The sequence below is a fragment of the Oncorhynchus mykiss genome, chromosome 1 (genome assembly GCF_057628025.1).
Source record: "Oncorhynchus mykiss isolate SJ-2025 chromosome 1, ASM5762802v1, whole genome shotgun sequence".
Taxonomy (NCBI): Eukaryota; Metazoa; Chordata; class Actinopteri; order Salmoniformes; family Salmonidae; genus Oncorhynchus; species Oncorhynchus mykiss.
In genome coordinates this window covers 38032374-38058520 of record NC_143022.1, presented here as the reverse complement: position 1 = coordinate 38058520, position 26147 = coordinate 38032374, and the positions used below count along the sequence as shown (strand labels likewise).

Genomic DNA, 26147 nt, shown 5'->3' with positions numbered 1-26147 from the left:
TAGCAATGAAAAATATGAGTAGAAGACTGTTGTATAAGTCTTATACAACATATAAACATGTTCAAACAAACTGAAATCTCCATGAGGACTCTGAAATGAGGACAAGCTCTCCCTAATGACCTGGCAGCCGCTCACGCACAGAGGAAAGGAAACTGCTAAATATGGAGTTTAGTTTTTGGCACTGCAGTATGCGGCTTCAGTACAGCCTGAGGGTGTGGTGACAGAAGCTTGCTCCATACCAAGTCAACCCCTAGCCCCTTTCCCCCTTGGCACTTCTTTGAGGTCAGAAAGGATGGGATAGGTGGAAGACATATGGTAATACAGGAGTTCCACCTTGCCCTATGATCAGTGGGATTTTCACCATATTGCTGAATCCTATCCAATCTTTTCAGATCTAGTTAAGGGACTATGGGGTAGGGGCCTTAAGGATGTCGAGGGACAGAACTTGCACCCTAGAGAGGAAGAGAGACTAAGACACTGACCAATGGCCTGAGCCAGTGCGATGACCACATCCTGGCAGGAAGTCTCCTCTGATAGGCCACAGACCACGCGCACCACTCCATCCACCCACACCTTCAGCTCCATCTGAGACACCACGCTATGAGATGTGACAAGGACTTCCGTTCAGATCCGCTTGGCTTGGCTCGGATTGGCTCAGTTCAGCATTGCATGGTACTACTGACTCCTCTCTGCAAGGAAGAGAAACATGGATAAGATTAAACAACACCCTCACAACCAACCAACCAACCGAACCAAAACAAAATATTATACATGATACACGGAACATGTCGAACTTCCACAACGTTATCTAGCCAAAGGGGGGGGGGGGGGGGGGGAGTCATCCCTCAAGACACAGCAGCATAATATTGTTGCTAACTTTAACACACCCTGTAGGCATCTGTGTCACATACAAGTGGCCCATTTCCTTCTCCATCTGTTGATTATTGAGGCTATGGGTTTAGCATCTCTCCTGCAGGCTCTATACGTAACAGAGCCGTTTTGACGTCAGGCCCTGTATGTGTGACTGAGTCTACCAGCAGTGAATGAGGTTTATATTTCCAGCCCACTGCTCCTGGGGAGCTGATCAGAGCCGAGTATTGCGTTCCTGAAGTTTCCTGTTGGTTAGTTAGAGCTCCGATGGTACCTCACGGACCCGAGAGCGTCAACACAGATATGTAACCCAATTAAATTCTCCACTTCCCTCCTTCAAAGACGTTAAGACAGCTTATTGCCAAAGGGAGTGGACAGGCAGAATGCACTGTAGCCACTGTGTGTGTGTGTGTGTGTGTGTTCCACTTTGATGCCTCCCACCAGGAGCTGACCTGGCAGACCTGACAGACCTGGCAGACCTGGAACTTCAGAGACTGTCTCTGGGAAGAGCAGTGCAGCCTAACACAGGATGAGATTTACCTTAAGCCTGAGTGTATTTCACAGTGACGAACAGGAACAGCACTTACCACTTCCCTGTGTGCCGATTTATGACTATGCTTGATCTGCTCTCCACTAATAACAAGGCAATAACATGCGTAGCCTGACTCAAAGTCAATAAAGCACACACAGAGACCTTATTTTTTATTTATATGACAGTAGTAGTAGGCTAGGCCTATAAAAGTGTCTCATTTGGCACATGATAACTCAGTAAGGCCAAAGACACCAATATGGCAGCGTGATCCTTAGAAAGGTTCTGTCAACATGAGTAATAGATCATATGACCCACTTGCTGTGTAACTGGCACACAGCACAGCTAGTGTTCGAGCTCCTCCCCCTAGCCTAGCTCCTCCCCCTCCTCTCGCTGAGGTGTTTTAACCCAAATCCTCGATTATCTCCTCCCCATTTTGAATGTTGACTGTGGTCCAGGCGCCACCTATACGGGAGCTGCCCAGCAGGAATGCACTGACTTCATCTGACGAGCACAAGAATTCCAGCTTTCTTAACCAACGTCATTATTACGGTTTATATACCATTACTAGCTCCCCTCCCTGTGACCAAACTACCCCCAACATTACTCATGATGTGGTATTTATGATGTGGTATTTACAGGCCAAACACTGGACGAGCTGGGTATCATCAGGGGAGCTCATTTGGCAACAGGACACAGAACTATTCACAACACCACCACACAAAGGAGTCAAAACTCAACATTGCCACATTTTTATCTATCTTCCGGTTACTCACACAGGCTTGTTTTCATTTAGAATGCAAGTCAGGGAGGGAGGAAGGGTTCATCTGCGTATCAACCTCACCAAAAGAGCATTCTAGCACTATGGTGGAATTGTCACGACTGGCCAAAATATTTTTTTCACTGTGCTGCAATAACTATGTGCACATAAAAAACTCACACACAGACCAAAGTGTGTTCACTCTAATCGAGATGAGATAAAATGAGTCATCAATCTCTATCGCATTGCTTATCTCCTTCAATAACAGCCCTCTTTCCTTCCTCTGGTATCGGTCAGGCCGAGAGCAGTGGAATGCTACCTTACAGGCCTGTGTGAGAGAGAGGGAGAGAGAGAGACGCTGGAACAAACTCTCCTTTGTCTGTGAGAAGACTAGGACTCTAAAAATATACTCAGTAACCCAGTAAATCAAACATGGCATCCGACACCAACCCATCACAATGGCCTGAGAGAGACACCGCTCAACACACTCAGGTAGGAAACTGGAACAAACACGACACCTGAACTCTACAAAATGGCTTCCTTTCCTTGTCACTTGTATTGAATCTGCCGAACTGGACGATAGATGGAAGCAAGTGTAAAAGTTGATATAGGCCTCCAAAGATTTCCTTTAATTTATCTAGTGTTTTCAGATGGTTGTAACATCAGGTGGTGAGATAAGGTGAGGACATATTAGATAAGAAGAGGGTAACGCTTTGGATTAACAGAGGTATCTGTCCCCTGACCCCTATACATTAGTTCAATCTCATATAGCACCTCACCTGACCAAGTCTTATTATCCAAACGAGCCCTAGTATGTTGGGGGTGTGACAGGTTCCCACGCTGCCTATGACACCCTGTGACAGCTTAGGAGTAGAGTGTGCCATGACAAGCTGTCCTACAACAAAAACACACCTCCTAGACAGTGAAATGTGATCAAGCACAGCAACAGGAAATAAACCAACCACATTACTGCCTGGCTATTCTCACTGTTTGTTTGTCACAGGAACAACGCTGGTATCTATGGGGCATTACCATGTAAAAAGCCCCATGAGCACTATCATGTGAAGTTTATAGGAGAACATACAATTTGGTGTCAAATGGAAGCTGAGAGAAATAAGGCATATGTGTTTTTGAACCATTTTCCAGGAATTAGCTACATTTTTTTTCCTCCACTGTACTCTAATGTGATATGCTGTCCAAACTTGTGAAACACAGACGTCTGTAATTGGTTCAGATTTTGTCTGGCCAGGGCGGACTGACCAAATTTCAATTACTTTCAACATCCAAGGATGTCCACTGTCAGTCGGTGCTTGATACATTGAATAGAAAAAAAGAGTAGGTGTCATGGGAGGTGTCAGTAAGAGCTGGGAGAAGTGACACAATATTGAGAGAGGAGAGAGAGAAAGGGGGAGAGGGAGGGGCTGTCAAGACTGTTGTCACAGTCTTGCCTTGACCACTAGACAACAGAAAGAGAAAGAAAAAAAACATTATGGGCTCAACATAACAACATGTCAGTGGAAGGGATGACAGTAGCAGGAGACCAGTGGAAGGGAGGACAGTAGCAGGTGACCAGTGGAAGGGAGGACAGTAGCAGGAGACCAGTGGAAGGGAGGACAGTAGCAGGTGACCAGTGGAAGGGATGACAGTAGCAGGAGACCAGTGGAAGGGAGGACAGTAGCAGGTGACCAGTGGAAGGGAGGACAGTAGCAGGTGACCAGTGGAAGGGAGGACAGTAGCAGGTGACCAGTGGAAGGGAGGACAGTAGCAGGTGACCAGTGGAAGGGAGGACAGTAGCATGTGACCAGTGGAAGGGAGGACAGTAGCAGGTGACCAGTGGAAGGGAGGACAGTAGCAGGTGACCAGTGGAAGGGAGGACAGTAGCAGGTGACCAGTGGAAGGGATGACAGTAGCAGGAGACCAGTGGAAGGGAGGACAGTAGCAGGTGACCAGTGGAAGGGAGGACAGTAGCAGGTGACCAGTGGAAGGGAGGACAGTAGCAGGTGACCAGTGGAAGGGAGGACAGTAGCAGGTGACCAGTGGAAGGGAGGACAGTAGCAGGTGACCAGTGGAAGGGAGGACAGTAGCAGGTGACCAGTGGAAGGGAGGACAGTAGCAGGTGACCAGTGGAAGGGAGGACAGTAGCAGGTGACCAGTGGAAGGGAGGACAGTAGCAGGAGACCAGTGGAAGGGATATTCCCATATTTCTAGCATGCTATGATAACATCAAGCTTGTGAATCTACAAACTTGTTGGATGCATTTGCACTTCTTTCTGGTTGTGTTTCAGATCATTTTGTGCTCAATATAAATGAATGGTTAATAATGTATTGTGTCATTGTCACGTCTACTCCTGCTCCACCTCTCCAGCGCTCGACGTCTCTAGGTTTACTAACCACCAGTCCTGGCAACCCATCATATACGCACACCTGTGCCTCAAGTGTTCTCTCTACAGCTCTAGTGGACTCCGGTGCCGCTGGGAACATCATCGACCAGGCCCTCGCCTCCTCCCTGAACTTAACCTCATACCCGCTCTCCTCTCCTTTTCCTGTCCCAAGCCACGGATATGCGACCATTGGGATCCAGCACAATAACGCACATCACAGCACCACTCACTCTCACTGTGGGAGAGCCTTCACGGAGAAGCTGGGGGTCATGGTCAGTCTCACATTCGGATACTGGCCTCTGTCCCATGGACAGGTGGAGAGGACCAACCAGGACCTGGGGAGGTTCCTTAGGAGTCACTGCCTGGACCGGCAGGGGGAGTGGGCCTCAGAACTCACTTTGTCACTCCTCCACCGAGCTGTCTCCCTACCAGTGCGTCCTGGGGTACCAGCCGGCCCTGGCCCCGTGGACACCGAGCCAGATTGAAGCCCATGCGGTGGATGAGTGGTTCCGGCGTGCAGATGAGGTTTGGAACGCCTCCCATGAGAGGCTCCAATGTGCCGTCAACCGACAGAAGGACCAGGCGGACCACCACCGTAGTGAGGCTCCCGTGTTCCATCCTGGTGATCGCGTCTGACTCTGCACCAGGAACCTCCCGCTCCGCTTGCCCTGTCGGAAGCTGAGTTTGTGGGGCATTTCAATGTCCTCCGGAGGGTCATTGAGTTAACATACCGATTACAGCTCCCCACTAACTACCGGATCTGACCTTATTTTCATGTTTCCCTCCTCAGGCCGATGGTTCCTGGTCCCCTGGCTGATGCTGTCCCCCACGACACTCCTCCACCTCCCCTGAATGTTGAGGGAAGCCCTGCCTATGCCGTCAGATCCCTCCTGGACTCCCAATGTTGTGTCCCATCATTAGGTACACCTGAACTTCATCACTACCCTGATTACTCACCTTTTATTTAGCCCTCAGTTGTCATCAGTCCTTAGGTGTTATTGTTTTCTCCCACATTCAGTACTCTTCTCATGTCATCAGTCCATTATTCACTTCACCTTCTGCACCTGCTTTCTGACTCCCGGTCTGTTACGTTACGCTCATTTTGGAGTCACTTTTATTGTATATTAGAATAGAATATGTTTCTTAACACTACTACATTAATGTGGATGCTACCATGATTATGGATAATCCTGAATGAATTGTGAATAATGATGAGTGAGTTCATACCCCCAAGAGATGCTACTCTCTCGAAATTACCAAAAAACAGGGGATATGACCCTCTGTAACTTGCTCACTCGTCATTATTCATGACCCCTACCTTTCTGGAGAAAAATAAATAAATGGTGCACATCTATCCTGGGATAATGTAAGTATGTCAACGAGACGTCCAGCAGCCTCTGACAGCTTCTCCAACCCCAACTGTCTTCAGGTCGACTTCACCACATCCTTACAGCGGCATTTCAAGGCCTGACTAACACTAATCTATGTGGTTGTGGAGGATCCACACAGACCACTGACACATGTTCAGAAACACATCCACCACCACTTTCCAGGTTTTCAAAAAAACAAATATCCACCCAGGCCCTCCACACCCAAAAGTCTCAGAGAACAGACAAAAAAGCAGCCCAGAAATATCCCCCGCCCCGACCCCATCCCCTCAACCCACCCTGAGTTGCTCAATGCTGCTCTGCTCATGCTCATTATCTCCTAGTTCAGTCCAGATCCACCCAGAGAGACAGAACAGTGATTACAGACATGTGCCCTTCCCTTCTCTCACTTCCCTTCTCTTTTCATGCCTCTCATCATCATCATCATGAAGCCTCCAACATGGCTGCTTGCTACACACTCATCATTATTCCAGTGGAAGAAACAAACACTGACACACAGTCTGGTGCTCTGAAGGCTAAGACTCTTGCCACAGCTTGTTCTAGGATTGAATAGGCTGAATAATGAGGTGTTGCTCCTCAGAAGAGAGAGCTCCTTGTCCTGATAACCTCTAACCATGGTTACCATAGACACATTCCTGTGGCTACTAACTCGCTTGATAGATCACTCTAAACACACACAAACAAAGATTAACACACACATGCACACACAGCACACACAGCACACACAGCACACACAGCTCACGCAAACGCACACAGATTCACACAAGTACGCAGTGTTTCAAAAGTATCTATAATCTGATTACAATCTTTTTGCTGGTAGCGTGACTGCTGACGCAAACGCACACAGATTCACACAAGCAAGCACACAGTGGTCCATGCCAACCAATTCTAGGTTTCCACCGTACAGTAGAGGTGATGGTCATTCTTTGGTGACATTTGCATAGTTTAATGTCAGCCAAGCTACTAGGGTCAGCTCTCAGGGGGACAGGAACACACATCTACATTCGACAGAGCACAAAAGACTCTGTACAGGTTTTCCTCAAGTGACCAGCATCAAAGCCCACACCGACACACAGGCAGCATATATCTTTCCGTCTGTGTGTAAAAGACTGTTTGTATCTGTATGAGTTACAGTGTTGGCTGTATACAGCACAGGACCCAAGACAAGCAGAGCATGAAGAGGCCTCCATAGGTACTCCACAGCTGTTCATAGAGGGGCACACACACATTCACAAAGACACACCTACTTGCTGTACGTCAGACACACCTTATAATAAAGGATATGGGAAAACATTCTGCATGTGCTTTAGGATATGAATCCGATCCAACGCCTTCCCCTTAGGCAGTGAAAAGCAAGGAGCGGTATGGGTGGATGTGTGCCCACACTAACTGTGCTACATGCTAATTCAAATCTATCCCCGCCCCTCAGAGAGGATGCACTGTTGACACCAAGGCCCAAAACTATTATTGTACAATCACTGAGAGAGAGAGAGAGAGAGAGAGTATCCCTTGTCACTGAGTAGTCACATGGAAGAGAGTAGAACAATGAGGAACAAAGGCCAGTGTACAGCACACACACCCTCAAAGATGACGCACGCACACACACAGAGTTTCAAATGCGTTCTCTTTCTCTATGAAACACAAACATTAAAATCCAATTCTCTGTTCTCCCTAATATCCTCACTCACAGGCAAACACACACACAGTCCTTGACACATCAACAGCCAGTACCAGTGTAAGTATCAACCCCAGCTCCCTGAAGTAAACAGTGTGATAATGAGTGTCATTCTGGCGGTCTGGACAGTGGGCAGTGCCCTAGCGACGGGCACGGCTCTGCCTGCTGTGCCACTCTCACCTCCGGGCAGAGACAGAGACAGTAAACAGCTGGCACCAACCACCCTGGTCCCATCTGCACTTGGGAGAGACTCATTGTTACAATGGTCACAATATATTCCTCTGGGTTCCTCTTGCTTTGCACCCCAGAGACACTGATTGCTGCTCCTATCGGTAATGTACAACAACATAGTCTGTCACAATGGGTTCCACATATTTATGTCGTCCTCACGCTCACTTTGTTTGTTCGGCTTGACACTCATTCCCGGCTTTGTTGGTTCTGTCCGTCTTGTCAGGCCGTCTGTTTTATGACCATTCTGCCCCAGGTGGGACAGCGATAACGCTATAATAAAACTGTTGATTAAACTTTTTTGTCCTCCAACATTCATTCCCTCTATTCTTCTTCTGTCCCTCCATCGTTCAGAGCAGCTCCACAAGTGAGACAGATAAGACTAATAAAACAGCCAATTAGGTCAAATCATCGTCATCTGCATCCAGCAGGGTTCTGACAACATAACCGGATGTCTCCACTACAGAGCATGCATAGAAGAAAAGGTGACACACACGTCCAGTGATTTGGAGCAGGTGCTAAAGGTCAAGGCACAGGCTCAGCAAAACCAATAAAAGACTCAAGAGTCGAGAAACATTACAAAATGTTGTTTCAATGAATCACATGGGAGCGTACCGTAGATCTGAGTGTGCAGTCTTCTTATACCTTTTTTTTGTTGCAACAGTCCAGAGCAAGCAGCCTAGCAGTTTCTAACTTCCTTGGATGTCTGAGGAGGAGAAAGACAAGATGCTGTCACATTCTGACACTCTAAACACAGACATAAAAAGCACACAAAACTGCCTGCTGCAGTAGGCCATGTCTAAGCAAATGTGTTCACATGCAGAAGTGATTAGCAGTAGCTTTGTCCTCCTACAGAGCTGCACTCACTGACTGACTGACTGACTGACTGACTGCAGTAGAGAACAGGGAGTGGTCACAGGCCCTGGAGGAAATAAGATCTGTGAACTCAAGCCTCCACATGCTGGCCTAAAAAGGACTTTAATTCCTGGAGAACTTTTCAAACAGGACCACACCTCAGACTCGAGCGGATGAACCTTTACGGTCTGTGACAATGTAATAAAGAGGTTAAAACAACAACAAAACCTCAACGAAAGGTTTAGTTTATTAGGAGGTCTTAGCAAAGCAAAAAAAGCATGAAAGGTCCCTGTGTGTGGAGGTAGAGGCAGGATTTTTCTCCTGATTCACAGTCTGTATAGCTGTGTGTATCACGTTTATTCTCTTACACAGAGGTGGCCAGGCTGCTCTGGCCTCTCTAGACAGCCTGGTCTCATAGACTAGACGTAACATAGTAAAAGTACATTCGGGACACTCAAATTAGCATGATACTGTATGTTACGTTTGGTATGGTTACACAAGACAGAAGGTTACTTGAGTAAATAACTAAAGTAAGTTGCTTAGTCGGTCAGGTTGATGGGTGGTATAACGCAAACGTCTAGCAACCCAAAGGTTACGTATTCAAATCTCATCACGGACAACTTTATAATTTTGGGTAATTAGCAATTTTGCAACTACTTACTACTTTTTAGCTACTTTGCAACTAATTAGCATGTTAGCTAACCATTCCCCTCACCTTAACCGTAACCCTGTAACCAAATCCTAAACTTAACTTTAACCCTAACCCTAATCCTAACCCCTAGTCTAGCTAATGTTACCCACCTAGCTAACATTGGCGTTAGCCACCTAGCTAAAGTTATTCACAACAACTTGGAATTGGTAACATATCATATGTTTTGCACATTTGTAACATACAGTGCCTTGCGAAAGTATTCGGCCCCCTTGAACTTTGCGACCTTTTGCCACATTTCAGGCTTCAAACATAAAGATATAAAACTGTATTTTTTTGTGAAGAATCAACAACAAGTGGGACACAATCATGAAGTGGAACGACATTTATTGGATATTTCAAACTTTTTTAACAAATCAAAAACTGAAAAATTGGGCGTGCAAAATTATTCAGCCCCCTTAAGTTAATACTTTGTAGCGCCACCTTTTGCTGCGATTACAGCTGTAAGTCGCTTGGGGTATGTCTCTATCAGTTTTGCACATCGAGAGACTGACATTTTTTCCCATTCCTCCTTGCAAAACAGCTCGAGCTCAGTGAGGTTGGATGGAGAGCATTTGTGAACAGCAGTTTTCAGTTCTTTCCACAGATTCTCGATTGGATTCAGGTCTGGACTTTGACTTGGCCATTCTAACACCTGGATATGTTTATTTTTGAACCATTCCATTGTAGATTTTGCTTTATGTTTTGGATCATTGTCTTGTTGGAAGACAAATCTCCGTCCCAGTCTCAGGTCTTTTGCAGACTCCATCAGGTTTTCTTCCAGAATGGTCCTGTATTTGGCTCCATCCATCTTCCCATCAATTTTAACCATCTTCCCTGTCCCTGCTGAAAAAAGCAGGCCCAAACCATGATGCTGCCACCACCATGTTTGACAGTGGGGATGGTGTGTTCAGTGTGATGAGATGTGTTGCTTTTACACCAAACATAACGTTTTGCATTGTTGCCAAAAAGTTCAATTTTGGTTTCATCTGACCAGAGCACCTTCTTCCACATGTTTGGTGTGTCTCCCAGGTGGCTTGTGGCAAACTTTAAATGACACTTTTTATGGATATCTTTAAGAAATGGCTTTCTTCTTGCCACTCTTCCATAAAGGCCAGATTTGTGCAGATTTGACTGATTGTTGTCCTATGGACAGAGTCTCCCACCTCAGCTGTAGATCTCTGCAGTTCATCCAGAGTGATCATGGGCCTCTTGGCTGCATCTCTGATCAGTCTTCTCCTTGTATGAGCTGAAAGTTTAGAGGGACGGCCAGGTCTTGGTAGATTTGCGGTGGTCTGATACTCCTTCCATTTCAATATTATCGCTTGCACAGTGCTCCTTGGGATGTTTAAAGCTTGGGAAATCTTTTTGTATCCAAATCCGGCTTTAAACTTCTTCACAACAGTATCTCGGACCTGCCTGGTGTGTTCCTTGTTCTTCATGATGCTCTCTGCGCTTTTAATGGACCTCTGAGACTATCACAGTGCAAGTGCATTTATACGGAGACTTGATTACACACAGGTGGATTGTATTTATCATCATTAGTCATTTAGGTCAACATTGGATCATTCAGAGATCCTCACTGAACTTCTGGAGAGTTTGCTGCACTGAAAGTAAAGGGGCTGAATAATTTTGCACGCCCAATTTTTCAGTTTTTGATTTGTTAAAAAAGTTTGAAATATCCAATAAATGTCGTTCCACTTCATGATTGTGTCCCACTTGTTGTTGATTCTTCACAAAAAAATACAGTTTTATATCTTTATGTTTGAAGCCTGAAATGTGGCAAAAGGTCGCAAAGTTCAAGGGGGCCGAATACTTTCGCAAGGCACTGTATTGTACGAGTCGCAATTCGTGACATATCATATAAATTGTAATACGTAACATATCATACCAAATGGATGACAGACATCCAAAATGAATACACACCATACCAAATGTATCATATACTAATTGGCATGTCCCGGATTTACATTTAATATGTTACATCTACCCCTGAGTCCAGGTTGGACACAGCTTGCTAATTAGACTGAGCAGTTGCCTGGTTTTCCAGCGAATGGATCGCACAAACAACTCATGAATAATGCATTTCACAGCACATTCATTTGGCAAATATTTCTCTGAACAAATCCCAAGCACATGTGACTGATCGGCAGAACCTCTTTGAAAATATCCCCTCTGTCTGTCTGTGGTAGCACTATTCAGATGCTAATGACTTAGCAGGAGGCATCATAAACTGTGGTAATAAGTGGTTTCAGCCACTCATATAGAAGAACACTTCACTGCTACAGACATCAATATCAACTCATTATACTGATTGGCTTGCTGAAGCCTTATGTCCTCCAGGTTTGTGGGTTTATTTGCTGCAATAATAAAAAAATTCTTTATAATAAATCTGTGTTCTCAAAGCCTGTCAACAGCGTTTTAGTGGTAAGTTAATAATGTGGACACCTGTGTCTCTACGGCTCTGTGAAATGACAAGGCATATGCCAGCCAGGCATTGTTGAGCAACATCTCACTCAGTTTAAAAGATGCAGAGTAACCACCCAGTTGGATACATATAAACCAACAGTAGCAACATACAGTATAAACACCAACAACAATAAGGCTAACGGACAGACCGACAGAGACAGACACACAAGACATTCAGAGTGTCAGTCCTGCAGCCGAACAGCACAATGTGAAAACCACAGTCTGGGTGAAATCCCAAAGATCATCAACTAGCTACCAAGCATGGCAATACTGACAAAGGAGTTGACTTCCCGTCATCACCAGTCAGAGTCAGTCAGTGGGACAGTGACTTGATGACAGGTTCCTACTCTAAACCACAGAAAAAGCACACATCTGGGCAAAACGGTTTATATAGTCATGCCCAATCAGAGGTTATGGTGTGGTTTAATCATACCAAGAGAAGAATATAGGTTTTGCTCACACTAATGACTCACCCCTACCTCATCCACTCACTGGCCTGACTAAATTCACTGTTTTTGGCTGATTTAACTAACTCAACAGTTTACCCCTCTATGTTCACTAGACCAGTGTTTTCCAAATGGTGGGTCAGGGACAACTGGTGGGTCACAGCTGATTCCTTTTCAGTCGTTACATATCACTTCTCCATACTATGTAATATGTATTTCTATGTATTTCCTGTGAATCTAGTAATGTTTTATTCCCCTGTTCAGAGAAATATCTCTGTCACTTGCATTATTTACCAAACAGTACTGATAAAGTAGCAGGTGGCCACTAGATTCCGTTTTATGTGTCCCCAACCGATTGTGTTTTTGTTCATATCTTTACATTGTTTGTAACGTATTTTTTTATTTACTTTGTACATAATGTTGCCGCTACCGTCTCTTATGACCTCAGGACTGCGATCACTCACCACGGACTGGCAGAATAATTGTTTTCCTTTAACGAGTCTGATGAGCCCGACGCGAACAATATATTGCTTTCTCGGGAACAGGCCCAGATCCCCGTGATTTGCGTGAAGAGGAGGCAGAGCAAAAGGGGCCAGAGGGTGGGCTGCCTTCTGAGAATTCGTAGGCGATCAAATAAACCCCCACTTCCTTCCATTCTGCTAGCAAACGTGCAATCTTTTGAGAATAAATCATTGACCTAGGCGGAAGATTAAACTACCAACGGGACATTCAAAATTATAATATGTTATGCTTCAAAGGGTTGTGGCTGAACGGCAAAACTATCAACAAACAGCTGGCTGGTTATACGATGTATCGGCAGGATAGAACAGCGGCGTCTGGTAAGACAAGGGGAGGCGGACTATGTATTTTTGTAAACAACAGCTGGTGCACGATATCTAAGGAAGTCTCAATGTTTTGCTCATCTGAGGTAGAGTATCTCATGATAAAAGGAAGACCACACTATCTACCTAGAGAGTTTACATCTATATTCTTCGTAGCTGTCTATTTGCCACCACAAACCGATGTTGGCACTAAGACTGCACGCAATGAGCTGTATACAGCCATAAACAAACAGGAAAACGGTCATCCAGAGGCGTCGCTTCTACTGGCTGGTGACTTTAATGCAGGGAAACTTAAATCTGTTTTACCTAATTTCCCACCAGCATGTTAAATGTGCAACCAGAGGGGGGGGAAAAAAAACTCTGGACCACCTTGTCCCCACATACAGAGATGCATACAATGCTCTCTTCGCCCTCCATTTGGCAAATCTGACCATAATTCTATCCTCCTGACTCCTGCTTAAAAGCAAAAATTTAAGTAGGAAGCACCAGTGACTAGATCAATAAAAAAGTGGTCAGATGAAGCAGATGCTAAGCTACAGGACTGTTTTGTTAGCACAGACTGGAATATGTTCCAGGATTCCCCCAATGGCATTGAGGAGTACACCACATCAGTCATGGGCTTCATCAATAAGTGCATCGATGATGTCGTCCCCACGGTGACCGTACGTACATACCCCAACCAGAAGCCATGGATTACAGGCAACATCCGCACTGAGCGAAAGGCTAGAGCTGCTGCTTTCAAGGAGCGGGACTGTAACCCGGAAGCTTATAAGAAATCCCGCTATGCCCTCCGACAAACCATCAAACAGGCAAAGCGTCAATACAGGACTAAGATCGAATTGTACTACACCGGCTCTGACACTCGTCGGATGTGGCAGGGCTTGCAAACCATTACAGACTACAAAGGGAAGCACAGGCGAGAGCTGCCCAGTGACACGAGCCTACCAGATGAACTAAACTACTTCTATGCTCGCGTCGGGGCAAATAACACTGAAACATGCATGAGGGCACCAGGAGTTCCTTACGACCGTGTGATCACGCTCTCCGCAGTCGATGTGAGACCTTTAAACAGGTCAACATTCACAAGGCCACAGGGCCAGACGGATTACCAGGACGTGTACTGCGAGCATGCGCTGACCAACTGGCAAGTGTCTTCACTGACATTTTCAACCTCTCCCTGTCTGAGTCTGTAATACCAACATGTTTTAAGCCTGCCTAAATGTCTACCGACCCATAGCACTTACGTCTGCAACCATGAAGTGCTTTGAAATGCTGGTCCTGGCTCATATCAACACCATTATCCCACTTCAATTTGCATACCACCCCAACAGATTCACAGATGATGCAATCGCTATTGCACTCCACACTGTCCTTTCCCACCCGGACAAAAGGAACACCTATGTGAGAATACTATTAATTTACTACAGCTCAGCGTGCCCTCAAAGCTCATCAATAAGCTAAGGACCCTGGGACTAAGTACCTCCCTCTGAAATTGGATCTTGGACTTCCTGACTGGCCATTCCAGGTGGTAAGGGTAGGTAACAACATATCCGCCACGCTGATCCTCAACCCAGGGGCCCCTCAGTGGTGTGTGCTCAGTCCCCTCCTGTACTCCCTAATCACCCATGACTGCACGGCCAGGCATGACTCCAACACCATCATTAAGTTTGCTGATGACACAACAATGGTAGGTCTGATCACCGATGATGATGAGACCGCCTATAGGGAGGAGGTCAGAGACCTGGCCGTGTTGTGCAAGGACAATAACCTCTCCCTCAACGTGATTAAGACAAAGGAGATGATTGTGGACTACAGGAAAAAGAGGGCCGAGCACGCCCTCATTCTCATCAACGGGGCTGCAGTGGAGCAGGATGAGAGCTTCAAGTTCCTTGCTGTCCACATCAACAAACTAACATGGACCAAGCACACCATGACAGTCGTGAAGAGGGCACGACTAAACCTATTCCCCCTCAGGAGACTGAAAATATTTGAAATGGGTCCTCAGATCGGCTATGAAAAGCCAACTGACATTTACTCCTGATGTGCTGACCTGTTGCACCCCCTGTGATTATTATTATTTTACCATGCTGGTCATTTATGAACATTTGAACATCTTGGCCATGTTCTGTTATACTCTCCACCCGGCACAGCCAGAAGAGGACTGGCCACCCCTCATAGCCTGGTTCCTTACTAGGTTTCTTCCTAGGTTTTGGCCTTTCTAGGGAGTTTTTCCTAGCCACAGTGCTTCTACACCTGCATTGCTTGCTGTTTGGGGTTTTAGGCTGGGTTTCTGTACAGCACTTTGAGATATCAGCTGGTGTAAGAAGGACTATATAAATACATTTGATTTGGATCAAAAGATCCATCGAGAGCATCCTGACTGGTTGCATCACTGCCTGGTATGGCAACAGCTCGGCCTCCAACCGCAAAGCACTACAGAGGGTAGTGCGAATGGCCTAGTACATCACTGGGGCCAAGCTTCCTGCCATCCAGGACCTCTATACCAGGCAGTGTCAGAGGAAGGCCCTAAAAATTGTCAAAGACTCCAGCCACCCTAGTCATAGACTTTTCCCTCTGCTGCCCTATGGCAAGTGGCACCGGAGAGCCAAGTCTCGGTCCAAGAGGCTGCTAAACAGCTTCTACCCCCAAGCCATAACATCTAATCAAATCACTACCCACACTACCCCCCCCCCCCCCCCCCCCCCTTTACACCGCTGCTACTCTCTGTTATTATCATCTATGCATAGTTAATTTAATAACTCTACCTACATGTACATATTACCTCAGATAACCGGTGCCCCCACACATTGACTCTGTACCGGTACCCCCCTATGTATAGTCTCACTATTGTTATTTTACTGCTGCTCTTTAATTACTTGTTACTTTTATTTCTTATTCTTATCCGTATTATTATTATTATTTTAAACTGCATTGTTGGTTAGAGGCTCGTAAGTAAATATTTCACTGTTGTTCACACCTGTTGTATTCGGCACATGTGACTAATACAATTTGATTTGTGTCCAGGAAACGGATCCTTTGTGTGCGGTTTATTCCCTTCAAAAAAGGCCTGGGTTAGTCACTGCTAGACTATTCCTGGTGAACAACCAAACAATTAGGCTACAGCAGTTCTAATGTTTTCAATGTTATGGTCTTTAAGGGTCTTCAAATGGTCAAACCCCCAAACACACACTGTATAGTGTTTTGCTATTGTAACGGTATTGGGTTGTGTTGTGTTTAATGGTAAAACCCCCAAACACACACTGTATAGTGTTTTGCTATTGTAACGGTATTGGGTTGTGTTGTGTTTAATGGTAAAAAACCCAAACACACACTGTATAGTGTTTTGCTATTGTAACGGTATTGGGTTGTGTTGTGTTTAATGGTCAAACCCCCAAACACACACTGTATAGTGTTTTGCTATTGTAACGGTATTGGGTTGTGTTGTGTTTAATGGTCAAACCCCCAAACACACACTGTATAGTGTTTTGCTATTGTAACGGTATTGGGTTGTGTTGTGTTTAATGGTAAAAAACCCAAACACACACTGTATAGTGTTTTGCTATTGTAACGGTATTGGGTTGTGTTGTGTTTAATGGTCAAACCCCCAAACACACACTGTATAGTGTTTTGCTATTGTAACGGTATTGGGTTGTGTTGTGTTTAATGGTCAAACCCCCAAACACACACTGTATAGTGTTTTGCTATTGTAACAGTATTGGGTTGTGTTGTGTTTAATGGTAAAAAACCCAAACACACACTGTATAGTGTTTTGCTATTGTAACAGTATTGGGTTGCGTTGTGTTTAATGGTAAATATCACTAATCACAATACAAGGAGCTTTTTAAAAATAATTTTATTGAAAAACATAAGACTGCCATGCAATTAATAATTTTATTCGGATTGTAACTACTTTTTAGTCCTTAGCTCATTTCTCCATCAAAGTTTGGGGCTTTTAGGAAAAGTGTTCATATGAGAATTGCATAGGGTAGCCTTCTCATAGATCGGCCACTTATTGGACTATTCAATGCTAGTTGGGTTTAAGCATTAGGTTGCTATTAGGACAAACTGAATTTGTTTCATGGAGGACTAGCTTGAAATATGACGATGACAACACAATTTATTTTCATAATGAGCCAAATCTATTGGTGTTCTGCACAAAGTTGCAAAGGGAATGGTGTGATCTATTTAATAAACACAAGAGACCAGAAAAATTGATAAAACTGTGTGGCAGTATAGCATGAACAGCAGCATATAGTGATGCTACTTTATGGTAAATCATGTAAGTGACTTCAATTATAAATTTCTCTGAACAACGGAAAAAAACATCACAGGGAATACATGACATAGTATGGAGAAGTAATACTCCAAGCTACAGCTTGTAATACTTGTAAAACATAGAGAGCTGATACTGTATAGTGGTTGTTGGGGTGGGATTGGCATGGGGTGTGGGGGGGTCCGTTGTGTCTTTTGACCATTTCTTTTGGATTCCTCATGTCTTATTCAATGGCAGGAAGAAGTTTGGTCCAATCCAGATGTTGGTGCTATATTTATTGAATATTATCTAAATACTATAAATTAAAATGTCCAATTTGGGTGAGATCAAGTATCTTAATTTCTCAGTGATCAAATTATATTTCTATAATGCTAACCGTATCTGCTACTAACTACAAAAAAAAAAACGATTTCAGAACAATCTGAGATGGTGGGTGTCGAAATCCACTTTCTTGTGCTTTTTGAGGTGGAACGACCCATCTGCTTCTGTTTAATTGGTGGGGCGGTAAAACTCTGTTTTAGGTGGGAGTTTGACAGACATCAGCAGGAAATCAAGTTTGGGAAGAGCTGAACTATGTAGCAGGCCCAGTTTTAGTGGCTAATAAAGACAACAATAGAGGCTTACTCATATTTCCTCAGACCTACCTCATCCACAACTGACCTAACTGGATAAACACTGTATTCACTACTGTAAAGTATACAGCAGGCAATGTTTTTGTAAATAAATGAAGATGAAAAATAGAATGCTACTTATCGTGCCTCAGCCCTATACAGCCCCTCCACTGATATGAGAAACGGAGAAAGTGAGGAGTGACTGGTGTGGCTATTGGGGTCTACAGAGTACAGGAGGCCTTATTGTTAGCAAGGCTACTAGGCTACAGCCATAGACTGCTGATGGGCACCTATATGTGTAATTATACACTCTCTACCTGACTCAGCACAACCGCAGGCCTGGAAGGGAGATCACACACACACACACACACACACAAGCGATAAAACACATTCTGAAGTGGCTGAATTTGAATAACTGAAAAAAGGAATAAGAGAGTAGAGAAAGAATGTCAGACAGAGATGAGAAGGAAATTAGTCTATCAGAGTTTCCCAACTGGCCCCCAAAGTTTTCTGAGCAAAAACTATTCTTGACATAAAAGACTGTAAAAACACCCGCAAATCAGGTCCAAGTGATTCCCACGCATAATATATGTGATCATATACAAATGTACAGTGCCTTGCGAAAGTATTCGGCCCCCTTGAACTTTGCGACCTTTTGCCACATTTCAGGCTTCAAACATAAAGATATAAAACTGTATTTTTTTTTTGTGAAGAATCAACAACAAGTGGGACACAATCATGAAGTGGAACGACATTTATTGGATATTTCAAACTTTTTTAACAAATCAAAAACTGAAAAATTGGGCGTGCAAAATTATTCAGCCCCTTTTACTTTCAGTGCAGCAAACTCTCTCCAGAAGTTCAGTGAGGATCTCTGAATGATCCAATGTTGACCTAAATGACTAATGATGATAAATACAATCCACCTGTGTGTAATCAAGTCTCCGTATAAATGCACCTGCACTTTGATAGTCTCAGAGGTCCGGTAAAAGTGCAGAGAGCATCATGAAGAACAAGGAACACACCAGGCAGGTCCGAGATACTGTTGTGAAGAAGTTTAAAGCCGGATTTGGATACAAAAAGATTTCCCAAGCTTTAAACATCCCAAGGAGCACTGTGCAAGCGATAATATTGAAATGGAAGGAGTATCAGACCACTGCAAATCTACCAAGACCTGGCCGTCCCTCTAAACTTTCAGCTCATACAAGGAGAAGACTGATCAGAGATGCAGCCAAGAGGCCCATGATCACTCTGGATGAACTGCAGAGATCTACAGCTGAGGTGGGAGACTCTGTCCATAGGACAACAATCAGTCGTATATTGCACAAATCTGGCCTTTATGGAAGAGTGGCAAGAAGAAAGCCATTTCTTAAAGATATCCATAAAAAGTGTTGGTTAAAGTTTGCCACAAGCCACCTGGGAGACACACCAAACATGTGGAAGAAGGTGCTCTGGTCAGATGAAACCAAAATTGAACTTTTTGGCAACAATGCAAAACGTTATGTTTGGCGTAAAAGCAACACAGCTGAACACACCATCCCCACTGTCAAACATGGTGGTGGCAGCATCATGGTTTGGGCCTGCTTTTCTTCAGCAGGGACAGGGAAGATGGTTAAAATTGATGGGAAGATGGATGGAGCCAAATACAGGACCATTCTGGAAGAAAACCTGATGGAGTCTGCAAAAGACCTGAGACTGGGACGGAGATTAAAGCAAAAACATAAAGCAAAATCTACAATGGAATGGTTCAAAAATAAACATATCCAGGTGTTAGAATGGCCAAGTCAAAGTCCAGACCTGAATCCAATCGAGAATCTGTGGAAAGAACTGAAAACTGCTGTTCACAAATGCTCTCCATCCAACCTCACTGAGCTCGAGCTGTTTTGCAAGGAGGAATGGGAAAAAATGTCAGTCTCTCGATGTGCAAAACTGATAGAGACATACCCCAAGCGACTTACAGCTGTAATCGCAGCAAAAGGTGGCGCTACAAAGTATTAACTTAAGGGGGCTGAATAATTTTGCACGCCCAATTTTTCAGTTTTTGATTTGTTAAAAAAGTTTGAAATATCCAATAAATGTCGTTCCACTTCATGATTGTGTCCCACTTGTTGTTGATTCTTCACAAAAAAATACAGTTTTATATCTTTATGTTTGAAGCCTGAAATGTGGCAAAAGGTCGCAAAGTTCAAGGGGGCCGAATACTTTCGCAAGGCACTGTAAGCAAGGTTTGAAATGATTATGTTTTAGTCAGATATTATATATGTTTGGGCTGCTTACATGTCAATTTGCAGTCTACAAATGATTTGTAATTATGTTCCAGTCCTGTGACATCCATTCAAGAAAAAAATTGTCTCGCTGCTGAATCTATTTGATGATCGCTGGCCTAGATCATATCATGTTGATGCTAGATTTGTGCCCAAAATCTAGGACTTAAATCAAGAACAGAGAGTTCTTTATTCCTACCTTAAGGATAAAAATGGTATCCTTAAATTGCACTAATGACAGCTCTATTTGTAAGCCCTGTTCTTTCTCTCTGTCTCTCTGTCTCTCTGTCTGTCTGTCTGTCTGTCTGTCTGTCTGTCTGTCTGTCTGTCTGTCTGTCTGTCTGTCTGTCTGTCTGTCTGTCTGTCTGTCTGTCTGTCTGTCTGTCTGTCTGTCTGTCTGTCTGTCTGTCTCGGCCACCAGTACCAATGGGCTGGTCTCATTAGTAATTTAAGGCTCTTCCCATGTTTGCTAACATCAATAATTAAATCATTTTTTTCTTTTCCTTTTGGGGATTTAATGTTCCAGCAGTATGCTCCAAAATGTTCCAAATGATACCCATTTAAAGTGTTACAATGTTAAATTCAAAACACGAAGTTAAAAGTTGTCTATAGCCTAAAACCAAACAACAAATGGAGAGACTTTTGAGATCCAGTCCAGACTAATGCAGGTGTGTATACTTTAACAGGGATGGACAGACGGTAATAATATATGACTCCAAAACATGGAGTTGTCAGCTAGATGAATGTTATAACAGATGAGCTCTGTTCTGCATTCCACCCAGTTAGGTTCCCTCCCAAGTCACCCAACCTGGCTGGGGCCATGCAATGTTAACAATAGGGCATTTCCGTGTAAAAAGCCCCATGAGCGCTAGCATGTGAAGTTCATAGGAGAATAGACAATTTGGTGTCAAATGATAGATAAGAGTAGATGTTTGTGAAATTAAGGAATATATACATTTTTCAACCATTTTCCATCCTAAATATTAAGAATAAGCAAAGGCTTTCATTTCTGGTAGAACAGACAGAAAAGGGGTCTTCGACAACATCTACCAGAAAAAGTCCTAAAAGATACTAGAAATACATCAAAAGACCGTGCCAAATAATATCAACATTTATATTTAGTTTTGCGGAAATTATTTACCATCTGTAAGTTTAAGAAATATTACCAAGTGTCTTGTCTTTCTTTAAGATATTTTCTAATTTCTCTCTCATGAGGAGGGAGGATAATGAAAGTTCACAGAAGTAACAAGTCAAGGTAGACCTACCAATTATGTTATAGTGTTTTTTGCTGATAGCGATTTGGTTTATGATTTATTAAGTGATTAAAACGTGCCGTTCAGTTACCAAATCGGAACTGAATTGGCTACAATAGGAATTCTTAATAGTCAGACACTAACCACAGTTGGGTCACATGCTACTGTCCTCCCTTCCACTGGCACACTGTCAGCTCATAACTGTTTTCTTTCTCTTTCTATCATGTTGTGGTCAAAGCAATTGTATGAAACCAGTCTGGACAACCCCTCCCTTCTCTCTCCAGTTAATGTCACCTTGCTGACACCTACTCATGAACCCCCTCACTTTCCATTTACTGTAACCAGTCCTCCCATCCACTGAGCACCGACCGACTTTAGACATCCAAGGACGTTGAAAAGTAGTTGAAATTAGGTCAGTCCAAATCTGAACCAATCACAGACATCTGTTTCCCAAGTTTGGACACCACAGTAAAGTACAGTACAAGAAAATAAAAGAGAAAAGTTCAGTACAATACAGTACTGTACTGTAGAGTAGAGTACGGTTTAGTACAGTATAGTAAAGCACACTAGAGTAGAGTATAATTTACTGTACTGTACTCTACTGTACTGACCTATACTTTACTGTACTACTGTATTGTACTGAACTCTGTGCTCTACTCTGATGTCCAAACTTATGAAACAGAGACGTCTATGATTGTTACAGATTTGGTCCGGTTTGCCCAACAGCAACTCAACACGGGTTTCAATTCAACTGAATTCAACTGAACTCAGCTTAGTTTCTATGAGGACCTAGTTCCATTTCTTCTCCCTAACACGAGGGAAGTATTTTTCAAAGTTCCTAACCTGGGGTCATGCAATGGATACTGTAGTCAACCAACAGCAAGCTCAATCCCATGACACTAAACACGTCTTAGTTTCCTACGGATCCATTTCTTCTCCTTCATTTAATCTCCTAAACACTAGTGAAACATTTATCAAAGTAATACAGAGATTAGGTAATAAACAGGTGTTATAGATTAACATGTGGCTCCCATGGTTAAGTTCAGGGATATGCAAACCTAACACACACATCTAATAATGGCCATGGGAGAGTGGGATAGGAGCAAACAACACAGGAATGTGTGTGTGTGTGGTGTGGTGTGGTGTGGTGTGGTGTGGTGTGGTGTGAGTGAGTGAGTGAGTGAGTGGACCTTCAGGTGAGGTCTGTACTTGAAACAGGATTGTGAAAGGACAGAGGTAAGGTCGCGGGGGGAGTAAGGTATGGGTTTAGGGGCAGAAGGGGTTTAGTGAGAGGGGAGCCGAGTACGTGGATGTTTATGGATGCTATGAAGGTATTATTGACATGAGTGTGGGTCATGCCGTGGGGATCTATAGGTGGATGTAGGGCTAAGAAGGGCTAAGGCCACTCATTAGGACAGATTTATAGAGTGGTGCGGAGGTGTCAGCCACAAATCTCTCTCTCTCATTAAACTGGGGGATGAGTAACGATTATCGCTCTCCAAGTGGCGGGGTGAATGGATGGAGAGGAGGATGTAGATTTATGGTTTAACTCTTCGTATCCCAGACACTTTAATGGAACAGGATTGTACATCTGCCTCGCTCTGTCCCAGCCCCAGAAACCTCACTTTCACCCCTCTTAACACACACAGACACACACACACACAGACATGCGCATGTGCACACACTGAGATAAACCTGCAGTTTGGTTTACACACACACACAGTCAGGGATCCATAGTTGACACTGGCCAGGCTGTTGAGATTGATTTATTCTGGGGAAGATATCTCTACCCCCTGTGAACCAGGAGGGAGGCATGGGGGAGGGGTTAAGCTTTTCTTTGTGTATGCCTGGGATACATTTACAAAGTTAATTTCCACACACACAGCTCAGGCACTTTTCAATATGTCAAAGCTAAAGTGTCTATGGTGGTACAACCAGTCCACAGTTAACAGAGCAGGATGGAGATCTAGACAATTTTGACTTTGTGTCTGTGGAATCTAGTGGAAACCGCTTATTTTTATTTAATTTATTTTACCTTTATTTAACTAGGCAAATCAGTTAAGAACAAATTCTTATTTTCAATGACGGCCTAGGAACAGTGGGTTAACTGCCTGTTCAGGGCAGAACGACAGATTTGTAACTTGTCAGCTCGGGGGTTTGAACTTCTCTAACCACTAGGCTACCCTGCCGCCCCAGGGTAGCCTAGTGGTTAGCCTCAATCCCGTCAAACGAAAATCACTGCACCATTTTAAGCACTGCCTTCACCAAATCCTGATATGTCCAAATAATCAATAACGAAAAACACCAAACCAGGAACGACTGCTGTTTGTAATCACATAATTCTATGTGATCCTTGACAGATTCTCACCATTACATCTGTCCAGGGTTTCCAGGTCTATTTAACCTTTCCAGCCCAATGACCACTCAAAACCCACCCAAAAGGCCTGAAAACTAGCTCAACATTTGTTTTCCACAGCAAGAGAGGAGTTGCCACATTTAAACAATAAACCTTTTCCCATAACGTTATCGAGTCAATTAAGAAGGAATATCGAGGTAATCTGTAATGATATTAGAAACAAAATTTGTATACGAACTATGACATAATAAACTCATTTTAATATGTCGCAAGAGAGAAAATAATTTGCCCTTATTAAACTCGCCAGATCATTTTCCATCAATGACTGTCGATTTAACTCATTTGACTGCTATGATTAAATGAGTTAATGTGTGGTTCTCACCGTGAAGCATTAAGGAGGAGGTGTGATAGTGCTTTGCTGGTGACACTGTCAGTGATTTATTTAAAATTCAAGGCACAGTTAACCAGTATGGTTACCACAGCATTCTGTAGTGATGCGCCATCCCATCTGGTTTGCGCTTAGTGGGACTATCATTTGTTTTTCAACAGGGCAATGACCTAAAACACACCTCCAGGTTGTGTAAGGACTATTTGACCAAGAAGGAGAGTGATGGAGTGCTGCATCAGATGACCTGGTCTCCACAATCACCCGAACTCTACCCTATTGAGATGGTTTGGGATGAGATGGACTGCAGAGCGAAGGAAAAGCAGCCAACAAGTGCTCAGCATATGTGGGAACTCCTTCAAGACTGTTGATTGAGAGAATGCCAAGAGAGTGCAAAGCTGTCATCAAGACAGGCAAAGGGTGGCTACTTTGAAGAATGTATTGTTTACATTCTTAGTAAACAATTTGTTAAACACTTTTTAGGTCACTACATGATTCCAAATGTGTTATTTCATAATTTTGATGTCTTCACTATTAGTATACAATGTAGAAAATAGTAAAAATGAAGAAAAACCCTTGAATGAGTAGGCGTGTCCAAACTTTTGACTGGTACTGTATAAATGAATAGTCTACTTGATGGCCAAAAGATGCAAATGTATAATTCTCCACATTTAATGTTAGTTTAATTGAGGGCTTTTCCCCATAACAGAAGCTTGCGATGGAATTCCATAACTTCTGTTCCATAACTTCCATTTAAAATTTCCACTTGTGTTAAATAACCTACCTACAACTGGTAAAAAGTTGTCATGATGTGCACGTGTGCTGATCTGTCTCCTCTCACTCACGTGACTCAGCCAATAGTGGACTAAGCTGTATGATGCAGTGCTCTGTCAACACACACACCTCCAGCCCTCCCACCACTCACTCAGCAACAGCCTGCCCCACTGACTGATAGTCAGCAGTAGCAGGTCACACTGACTATATTTTTTGTTTGTTTAAGAGAAACGCCATCCGCGGATTTTTAGATGTGTTACCTGTTCATGGAGAAAACTTTGACCTAATTCTATGATGTTCACAGATAATAGATCCCGGTTTAAAGGGGGGCTGAACTTTCTGATTTGGCCTCTTTTTTTCAGCTTGGTCATTAAGAAATGCAGCGGCCATGACTGAAGCCAAACGAGAGTTGTCTTGGGAGTGGGGTGGGGGGTGTTTTAATGTGGTCGTCTCTTGTGTGTGTGTGTTCGCACGTGGTAAGTATTTGTACATTCACTTTGCCAAAACAGTACACAGTTAGGTCATTTCACCAATTTGGTGCCTTTTGAGAAGTGTAACTTGATCCAAAAAACCTTTGATTTCACCTAATTTTAACATTGACATAAAGAGCTCATGTTCAACTTCATAAAAAACTACTTTTCCCATCTCAAGGTTAAATCAAAATATTACTATAGTAATGCCAAATAAAGAAACGGGGTTGACCGTAACAGGGTTGACCGTAACAGGGTTGATGATTTCTTCTTAAATCAGCCTTAAATTCCCTCGTGACAGGGGGAATGGAAGCTTGTTCTGTGCAACAGGGAGTGGCAATTGAATGCAAGCGTCACAAACACAATGAAAATGCTAAAACAGTTCTAGCATTTCTATCTACAGGTAACAGACTCGATCCGCTCAGTTTTACACCAAAAAGAGTAGGACCAGCTCACCTGCTTTTACACTATGATCTATTAGATGTTCAATGTTTATTCTGAATTTGTTTTATTTCAAATGGAATAGTTTCACCATATTAAAATGAGAGTTAAGTTCATGTTACAGGGTTTGACCTTAAAATGATGGACAGATGGAAATGAATCACTAAACACATGACTTAAATAATAATC

The 26147-nt window shown here is 43.6% G+C and overlaps 1 protein-coding gene across 10 annotated transcripts in view; it reads right to left on the bottom strand.

The window, feature by feature from the left end:
• rassf7a (Ras association domain family member 7a) overlaps positions 1 to 26147 on the bottom strand; it is a 71801-nt gene that overhangs the window by 7605 nt on the left and 38049 nt on the right. For 4 of the 10 annotated variants that reach the window (XM_036976953.2, XM_036976946.2, XM_036976920.2 and 1 more), the window contains one exon: positions 483 to 689. In XM_036976953.2, the coding sequence (XP_036832848.2) occupies positions 483 to 585 (103 nt within the window). In that variant the 5' untranslated portion in view covers positions 586 to 689. Of the gene's footprint in view, positions 1 to 482; positions 690 to 8446; positions 8538 to 26147 lie in introns of all 10 variants that reach the window. The other 6 variants (XM_036976902.2, XM_036976908.2, XM_036976917.2 and 3 more) reach the window with 2 other exon arrangements.